The sequence below is a fragment of the Haplochromis burtoni genome, unplaced genomic scaffold, assembly GCF_018398535.1.
Source record: "Haplochromis burtoni strain Fernald_Lab_line unplaced genomic scaffold, NCSU_Asbu1 Contig_268, whole genome shotgun sequence".
NCBI lineage: Eukaryota > Metazoa > Chordata > Actinopteri > Cichliformes > Cichlidae > Haplochromis > Haplochromis burtoni.
Window position 1 is genome coordinate 339,641 of NW_024582629.1, and position 10,360 is coordinate 350,000.

General features: G+C 38.3%; 1 protein-coding gene across 1 annotated transcript; it reads right to left on the reverse strand.

The window, feature by feature from the left end:
* Window positions 1–3,384, reverse strand: LOC102309777 (low affinity immunoglobulin gamma Fc region receptor II-a). The gene is made up of 6 exons (XM_005939539.2): window positions 3,280–3,384; window positions 1,924–1,959; window positions 1,541–1,759; window positions 1,153–1,434; window positions 912–1,046; window positions 1–812 (listed from the first exon to the last, which is right to left on the reverse strand). Exons 1-6 carry the CDS (start codon window positions 3,311–3,313, stop codon window positions 364–366), a joined length of 1,155 nt encoding a protein of 384 aa, XP_005939601.1. The 5' UTR covers window positions 3,314–3,384; the 3' UTR covers window positions 1–363.
* Between the last annotated feature and the right edge of the window lie 6,976 nt (window positions 3,385–10,360).

A 10,360-nucleotide genomic window follows, 5' to 3' on the forward strand; every position in this document is an offset into this window, starting at 1 on the left:
TTGACTTGGTGTCACAAAGTGTTTGCTGCTCTTTTGGATTTTGCTGAAATTTTACTCTGTATCATTTGATTTAATTAATATATTAGAAACATTTTTCCCTGCCATTGAAAAAATTGTTATTGTAAAAACCTCACTCTAGCTGTTCCCTACAGTCTCTCACAGATTTATTTTCATTACTTATTATTGATTGTCAATCTGTATTGACACTTTCACGCCTGAAAGACTCCTGGAGTTTGTCAGATTTCTTAAACATTCAATCAAATCAAGGAATCTTAACTTTGGGATCGAGATCAACACATCTGCATGGTTTAGGTTTGCAGCATTAAACCTGTTTCTCCTGCAGTGGCGCAGCGCCTTTTTTATTCATTCGCCCGCTGTTGCAGACTCACTGGGCTTATCCTTCTTCCCTACTGCTTCATATCCACCCTCTCCGCCTGCTGCACCCTCCACCCCTAAAGTGTGGTATACCTGCTCTTTCATTTCGCCTTTCTTCAGTGCTTCGTATCCACCCTCTCCACCTGCTGCTCCTTCTGCCCCTAACGTGTGGTATACCCCCTCTTTCATTTCGCCTTTCTTCAGTGCTTCGTATCCACCCTCTCCACCCGCCGCCCCTTCCGCCCCTAAAGTGTGGTATACCCCCTCTTTCATTTCGCCTTTCTTCAGTGGTTCATATTCGCCACCTTTCGGCTCTCCGCCTGATGCTCCTGCAAGGGTGTCGTACTCTCGCTCCCTCCCAGATGCCTTCTCCAGAGTTTCATACTTGTCATCACCTCGCTCTTTTGATCTCAGCGCCACATCCTCATATATCCGCCCTGAGAAAAGTACGGCATGCAGTGTGGTATGAATATAGTGACTGTTACCATACCTAAAAAACAGTAAACAATCCAAAGAAACAAAAAAATGCTACTCACCTCCGTCACTTCTTCTCCTACGTCGTAAACCTACCACCACTATCACCACCAACATCCCCACCAATACCAACAATATCCCCAACACCATCCCCAACTTCCCCTCCGTCTTAGGTGGTATTGGAAGCTTCCATGGATCTGTGGGAACAGAAAATATATAAATCTAATAGTCATGAGTCTCCTCGTTGTACTCCCATTAACTTCATTTCAATAAAACTGAAGACGTAATGAAAAATATGCTTACCAGAGGTGGTGAGAATTACTTGGTTACTTCTGTGAGTTCGATCCTTATCCGTACACCAGTAAATAGTCTCATCGACATTGAGGTCAGCAGTTTGAAACTCTATACTGTTATTGACGCCCTCCAATTTCAGTGAAACCATTTTTAGACTTTCTCCATCCCTGCACACCCAGCACCTCCACCCTTTCAGACCATCCTTATTTTCAAGCTTCAGGATAACTGCACCTCCCTTCCACATGTTCTGATAGCCTGTCTCAATGATGAGTGAAGCGCTGAGACCAGATTCTGCAGGACAAATAAAGAAAATCATCTCATTATTATGTGTGAATTGTGAATTTACCTTTAGATCTGTGGAAGTTTGAGCTCTAATATGTGTTGATTGTGAATTCACCCATGACATTGACTGAAACAGGGTCACTCTTTGTCCTACTGGTCTCGCACCAATAAGAGCCTCCGTCGTTTGAGTTTTTAATTTTCACTTTCAAAGTGTCTTGTCCGTCGATTGTCTCAGCATTAGGTTTGTGCCATGTCACTGAGCTCGCACTTGGATTGCATTTTAAGTAAACTGTATCCCCAATGAAGGCCATTTTAAATGGAGGTACCATCAAAACTAAAAAACGAGAGAAAAAGAAGAAATGCAATCAAGTATTTGTGTAGCCCTTCTGAGAAAAACTACAAATACACTGTTGCGCATACTGAGCAAATAATAAAGGGCAATAAATGCAGTACAGCATATACAAGTGACATTTTTAGAAGTAAGTGAATATGGATTACCTTGTGGTTTTTGACATCTTACCATGAGTGGCAACACTGTAACAAAAGAGCAAAAAAGTGCTTTTTAATTTGAACAAATTTACCACCAAATGAGATTTTTATCTGTGTGACACTGAGCAGGTACTGGCACTGTTAAAACAAAGGAGAATACAAGAGCATGTTCAGTGGAATTATTTCAACAAATATGAAGTAACTTAGTGGTTCACGGACTATTTTTTAAATAAAAAAAAATACATTTGTGACTCAGAGTAACCTAAAATTACTGCGGTTAGGATTAAGAATTTTTAAAATTAAGTATAAATTAGTATTTGTTCAATTCAGCTGTAATTATGAGACACTGGGTGTTGTAAATATAACATTTTAGTTGATAGACTGGTGACCTGTTTAGTGCCCCCCCCTCCTTTCTCCCATTTGACAGCTGAGTATGCAAAGGCCACTGTAACCCTGAATTGGACAAGTGAATGGATGGAAATAATATTTGTCAAATATCTGCTTAACTGCCTGCATATGTATGAAAGATTAACTTTACATTTATCCAACACGTTAAGAAAAAATAATATTATTCATCATTTTGAGAAAAAGTCGAATCGTGGAGAAATGCCTTGTTTAGATGAGTGAAACAAATTAATGTGAGACAACATCTTTATTGTGTGACGGTGTAACCATCAGTCCTGTTTCCTTGCATCTGTCCATTACCAGTCATTTCATTTTGTACAAATTCACTCTTCTACGTTTGTGTGGTTTTCCGTCTGACCACACGCAGCTTTCTGCACCATGTTTTCGACGTCCTTAAACTGATCACCAGACTGTGTTTATGTGCGCAAAGAGAAATAAAATCTGTTCTTGTTACACATAAAACCCGATTCATTAAGAGGAGCATTCTCCTTGGTAAAGCCGCTGGAATTTCCACAATGCAACTTTTGTCTCAAATTAGATTTTTGACTTTAATCATTTTTTTCTTAATGTGGTCCTAATACTCAGTCGTGGCACTTTGTCTAGAAACAACAACTCTTAACTATACATCTTGTCTTTTTTCTCAAAATGATCAATAATATATCTTTTTTCTTAATGTGGTCCTAATACTCCTTCATAAACATCATACTGCTTCATAAAATCATTTGTCATAACTCACTTTTTTCTTCAAATTAAATAACTCCTGCGAAACTGTCAAATATTTTTTATATAATTCATAATAGATAACTCCTGTTACTTAAATGCTAACTGCAGTACAGTTTTTAATTTTTTTCTCAAGTTTAAGAAATTACAATTGCAAAGTTATAAAAATAATTCCCAGCTATGTTTGTGTCATACAACAAAAACAAAAGTCCTGCATCATGTCTCAGCTGGCTTTCTTACCTGCAATGAGCAGCAAATGCTTTCCACTCGCCATGAGCAAAGGTACTACGGGCAAGAGAAGCTTCACTTTAACTCAGTCACGGAGGAGTGACAAGAGACTAACTGGCTGCTTCCCTTAATGAGTCATGTTGAGGAAGTTGAGGGAGGGCCATGCATAATAGTACTGGAGGAAAACTATTTTTTTTAAAAAACTATCTAATCATCTTAGTATACTTCAGCTTTTGACTTCGATTTTTCCTCAGTTTTCCTCCTCCGCAGTATTTTGTCCTATAATGCTACGGACAGAGAAAAACGGGAATGATTGCGGCAGTTTTCTTCACACAAGTGATAAAACTGTTCCAGTAAGCTAAAAGAGAGGAGCTTGGGAACTTTGAAGGGTGGGAAAGTTTTAGCACTCCGAAAGCTTTCCTGTGATAATGCAGGAGAGGGCTCTGGGGACACTAAAGGTATTGAACATACATGCTTACCTCATATAACGGTGAAGAACACCTGAAGCTAAACCACTCAAGTGCGCCATTTTATTTATTTATTTAGTTGGTTAGTTCTTCTTTTCATAAAGGCCTTTCCATATTTCATATTTTGTTTGTACAGAATTCATTTTTTTTACAGATTTTGTTCACAGAAGAATCACATAAGTAACTGAGCTCACTTTCCTAGATAAGACAATTCTTAAAATGTAGTTTAAATTATAGTACAACACAAAAATAAGTGGGTTTATCACAAAAATTAGTTTTTTTGTCATGTGAAAGGTACAGTGGCACGTTATTGTTCTTTGTAGAAAATATCAAATTTTTAAAAAGTTCCTCCTGTTTTTGTTGCTGTCGTGTTTGTTTTGCAGCAGATGCACCCAAGTGTCAACTAAACATATAGGATGCTGTATTTGTCTAGTAGTTAGTACCGTTAGTGACAAAGTGCAGTATAAAGGGTAAGAGACAAGCTCAAAATACCAAAACCAGATTGAAAAAAAAGTCGATCAAGATTTCAAATCTGTGACTTGAGCGCTGCTATAGAGAAGCTCTTCATTTCATTACGAGTCACAGATAAAGTTATGAAGCAAGGAAAGCTATAATGTCTCAGCAAGAGCCGTCAGGTCTAAATTCTGTGATTAATAATCATAACTGGACTGATGATGCGAGTCATTCTGAGGTAAAGTCCCCATTTGGCAGAGATGAAAACTACTGGCTTCTGTTTGAAATTCCTGGAATAATAGCAAAGATGTGCAGACCGAAGAATAAACCCGAGGCTTTTGCTTTACATTTACAATTTACATCTTACAATTTATGGGGATTTTATTTATTTATTTATTTTGGAGTGAATTTAATTAAATCTACCACATAATGGGATCAGTCTGGTACAAGTCAACTGTATGAGTTGGTGAGCAACACTGAGCTGCAGGATTCTGGACTTCCAAACTAAACACAGGAATTCCTGGGCAGAGTGAGCAACAGACCTAAGAGAATGTGCGGCGCTTTTATTTTTCCACCAGCCGATATGTGAAACAACACAACTCAATCTCATCAACAACTAACAACCTGAGTGAATCTCTGTTTAAATATCATAGTCAGACTCAAAGAGAGTTCTTTGTTTCTTCACAAAAAAAATGGACTTCAAGAAATGAATGCACACTAAGCACTCTGCAGTAGTAGAGACCTTTACAATTCCTTGCTGTTCACATCTTGGCTGACCTCACATGGACCACAGGCATCTCATATTATTTGCACACTCCCCTCCCTCATCACTTACAGCCCATCTTCTATCAGTCCACATCAGAGAGCCTTCTGACCACTGACCGGGTGGCTGTAGCTCAGGAGCTTGGTGATTCAATCTCTGGCTGCTCCAATTTTTCCATGTTAAAATTTGATTTACTGATTGTTGCATAGATATAGAAAAAAAAGTGCTCGTGTGATTGAGGCAAGTTGTATAAAGTGCTTTGAGTCTGGTAGAGTAAAAGAAAAGCGCTATGGTGTGGTTTACCAGTGGCCTGCGTTATATGAGTAGTAGAGTGTGTATCGGTTAACTCTATCCTCCCTCAATTGTATTTAAATTTAGCTATCTTCAAAGGAAAGTCACACACTAAACATGTTACCCTTGTTTCTCTTATTTTTCTTTATTTGCTACCTCATTGTGTTTATCTTGAGCAACCCTTTGGTAGCCTTGTCAGCCTATTAAGATATATGATGCATTCAGTGTATTGCAATTTCTGAAGAGGTTGCCTCATGAAAGTTCTTAGAATAGGAGCTTTTCCTCTTAGTTTTTGTTTTGTTTCTTCCAGCATTGCAGTATAAGTGTTCAGAACTGACCTTCTGCTCAGTATTTGGTCTTCATGAAGCAGTTCTGAGAAATTCAGGGGAAGCTGTTGCAGTTTCTCACCAGTTCAAACTGTTGCAAACCCTTACAAAGACTGAGAACAGAAACACGGTGAGATGAGCTGTACTGCTGTTGCTACCACAACATGATGCAAATCAAAAAGAAATAAAAAGGTCATGGTGACCACACTAAGTTAACGCAAACCTAGAGATCCCCATTTCAGGTTTAAAAACTGCATTGTAGCACTAAAAACTTTAACTGGAAATAATCTTCAGGTCAAATAGTTACATGACAGTTGGTGACTTTATATGCGCAGGTCACATCAGGATACTGTGGGTTTTACGTGTTAGATCACCCATGGCCTAATGTAATAGCTAACTCAGGGCTAGTTTAAAAAAAAACAACCAAAACAACTTCCCCTTATGGAGGCAAAGCTGAAATAAGGAACTAACAAAATAAGAAGTGGATTTGTCTGCCTTAAAAACTGACAATGTGCAGTTTCTCCTCTTCTGTTTTTGTTTCCAAGAATTTAAACACAGGAAATGGTTTTTCTTTTTTTAAAATCTATTTAGAAATAGATTTTAAAAAGCAGAAGAGATAGAAAGCCTAATCCTTTTTTAAAAGACAACTTGTTTCTACTGCTTTCCTTTTCGCCTGTTTCTTTCACATTATTCTGATAACTTAAAGAAATGTATGCAGTATTTCAGTTACTTTAATTGGCCACCAGAGCCCAGCATTACATCAGTTTTCCTTGAGAATAACACATGAATGGGGCCTTAAGCCAGATCTGAGCCTGTTTTTACTGAATGTCTTTATGCTAAGCACTTCTCCAATAAATATATAAAAAACTATTTAATTTTAAGAGTGAATAACTGCATTTAGGGCTGTGAATATGCAAATCAGTCTAAGTTTGTGAGTGCAGAACTCATAAAATGGGATTTTTATTCTTAGGCTAACATGAATGCAGTTGGGTTTGTAGCGTTTCAGTTCATTCACACAGAAACTGTGACTTGAATTTTTATTTTTTTACACCAAACCAGCAATTCAAAGTGCTTCACAGCTTAAGATTCATAGATCAATATTTTGTCTCTCATCCTTCCTCTTTTCTCTTTTTTTGCCTTTTTGATTCCACGTCTACAAAAAAAAGCTGAATTCACTAAAACACACAGGAAAATAAATAAATAAAAATCTACCCGGCATGTTCTTACTACTGTACGCTCCATCTGCCCATGACCCACTTTTCTCTCCTTGCTTGAGAGGGTTAACACAGAAAGCAGGAAGAAAGCTAGTTTCTCATTAAAAAAGACAAAAAAAGGACATTGGGTGGCAAAAGCAGTGTAAGCATCAAGGTAGGATGAAAAGTGTGGTGAATATGCACTATGGAGTGGCGCACCATTAAAGCAGAGCAACGACTAGAGCTCTTATCAGGGGTAACAATGCAGGTGTCATGTTGTCCTTAAGAGGCTGGATATGGCAGGATTCATCTCCATCTCCTCTTAGCAGAGGGTACTGTTGTGCACATTAATGTATTTCAGCCGAGCTTTGCTTCCTCCATCCGTCTCTTTGATGGGCTCTAAAAGCTGCCATAAAGCAAGCCTCAGGACAGTCTTTTCACTCAAACACTCCAAAAGCATAAACGCTATTCACTGAAAGATACTTGTTATATAAAGTTACTTATCTGACATTAGAGCATGGAATATATCATTTCCTAATTTATCTTTTTTTTATTACCTCATGAAGACAGCAGTCTTGCAACTTTTGGTGTTTAGTGAGTGAAGAGTTCATGTCGTCTTTTGCTTCAGTGGGTAGGTCATGGACAGGAAATGTGGGTGCAGGCTGGCTGTGGGTTAATGTCAGAAGCAACTGGAAGCCGCTGCTGCTCTGCTTCTGAGTGTTTACCTTTCCTCTGCTGGCAGCCTGCCCTTGCAGCAGGTGACATGTAGCTGTCATGGGAGATGCTGTGCCATGTAAGGATACTGACTCGATTCCCAGTGGGACGCAGAGTGACGCAATCACACCTTGAGCGTGTCACAAACAAGCAGACGTCACCAGAAACTAGTGGCCTGGTGGGGTCTTTGGAAATTTACACGCAATGTCACCATCAACAGAACTGGGAGACTTTTAATTATCATCTCTGGAAAATTAGATTTCGTTTCAGTTTGTGAGCTTTTCCAAAAATGTCTGAAAAACCTACCCCGACAACCTTTTATGACGTCAGAAAAGGGAGGAATTCAACATTTCTGTAACTAATAAGCCAGGCCACACCTGACCTAACCTGCCTTAGCGCTGGGTGATTAATGTTAGTTATGACGATTATAAAACAATTATCAAAATTCTTTCTTTTACAGCAGTCCCTCCCTAAAAGCCCAGTGTCACCGCCGATGAGACTGCGGCATGTTTAGTTCACTTCAAAGAAACTTTGATCACTGACAGACTTATAGATAATTAATGATCATTAACGGTTTCCTTTGTGTACCCACAGACCTCGGCTTGGACTGGCAGGCAGGGTCTCTCTCCTGACTGCAACATCCTTTTTTTATATATATATTCAAGGAAATTTTAAATACTAACAAAGGTAAATAAATGCATGATGTTTTCAAAATTCAAATACTATATCCATAATACAGACACTCATGTTTTCCCCTTTATTTAAAGGGTTTAAAAGACAGTATGTGTCAGTAAACTCAGATTTTATTTGCCGACTTGTTTAAGAATTTGCCCATTTTTTGCAAATAAAGGTTTTAAGAGCGGGAGACACATTCATCAGGGCTGATTGCCATAATTCTTCCCAGACTTCTTTAGCTTTCATATCTAGGTTCCCAAATGGCATTTTTCTGTGTTTAAATTGTGCCCATTGTAATTGTAAGTCACTTTATTTATATTATAGACATGATACCTGCTCTTAAAAGAGGCCGTAAATGAAAAACATTATTGCTACAAACTGAAGCATATTGGATTTGTACGGCACACAAAGCCATAAAGACTTGAATGAAGAAGAACTGTTAAGCTGCTCTTTTCATTTAGTTACAGAATGAATTTTCCAGTGTCTGATAACTTTAGTGAAAACACGTGTTTTTGTTTATTTTTCCAATAATTTCCAAGACGTTCAGTCATTTTCTTTCCAATCTCCTACCATGAGCTGGATGACTGAGAATCGACACCGACATCTTCTTATTGTCTTGGAACGACTGTGCCCACATAATTTCCTCTGGGATTAATAACGTATTCTGATTCTGATTCATCATATCCCAGTGGTTTTAATATTGTTGTGTACTGTTGTGTTGATAGTGTTTTTGTAGAAGTGTGTAATGATGCTGATTGTGGGCACATGTTTGCTACCTTTGGCATGTTTTTTTTCTTGCAGGTGTCATTATCTTATTTGTTTTCTTGTTAAAGGATGCTGATAACAGTCCATCTTTTTACCTTTATAAAGTATTTTTTCCGAGAGTGCTGGTCTTTTCAAAAGTCAAATATTAGCCATGTAGAAATTAAAACTGCTGTTATAATTTTTAGGGTTTTGGAGCATGGACGGTGAAAAGAGATGAAAAGTTTAGTAGGATTTAACCAACTCTTCCTTTTTGAGTAAATTTAAAGTAAAGATTGTTTGATAGTGGCAGCATTATTCCCAGGAGAAGCGTTACCATGTCTTCCCAATCTCTTATAATCAGGTAGGTGTTGATGCCATTTTCAAACATGTCATAAAAGATTTGTTTTTAAATTTCAGTTATGACAGCAAATGAGACATTTCCATCTCTGTATTTTAGTACATAAAAGCCTTTTCACTGTGAATGTGACGGACCAAGCAGTGAAGGAAAGTCAGGTAGAGGTTAAAGTTTTTTTATTTAACATTTAACTCCATAACAAACTTGGTTAAATTTGACATAAAAATCAAAATCTTGTGCCCATAAAAGAGGGCAACGTAACAGCCCTCTACTCAAAAGCTGACACAGACCTACCTAATCAAGATAAAGGGGAAACTTAAATAGCGTTATGTGTAAGCCTCTACTGTAACACTGATATTACCACTGTGGGGCTGTAACTGCAGCCATCACAGTGAAGTACTGTGTGAACATAAACTAGCAGTTTCTTAACCTGTTAAAGTAATGAATTGCAGGTTTATTAGGTAATTCAAGGTAACCACTTTTAATTTTCTTTGAATATTCCGATTGTAGAAAAGGCTAACACGTCCACTGTACTGGGATCACCAAACGGCTCTAAAGAATAAACGGCAAGACAGCTGAGAAAACAACACAAAGATGCACCAGCCCTCACAGATTCTTCAAAGTCGAACACCAGTGGTTATCACAGCGCTTGACTGGTTGGTAAATGCTCCACATATAGCTGCAAACATGCTAAAACAAGGCAGCATGCCTGCTATATTTATCACTGGAAAGTTCCCAAACACAAACAGATTTTTTTTTGCTATTTTTTTATGACCTTTCAGCATCAAGGAGACAAAGGGAGCTGTGCAGTGTGCAAACCCATGGCCAGATTGTGTGTGGGACAGATGAAAGGTGGAAATCAGTGACGTGAGTGTATCTGATTGATAAATTGGCTGACATAATAGGAGAAGAGCTATGGAGCACCGGAGAGGTGGTTGGACCGTGAAAAACTGAAAGAATGAGGCAGAATAATGAAGAAAATTGGGGATAATTGAACAGAAGAGCACTTGGGTATGAAAAAAGAGAGGGAGAGGGAGAGTGAGAACAACTGACAGATGGCGAAGAGTGGGTACACAGAGAGGAAGGAGAATGGAGGAGAGACAGATCAATCT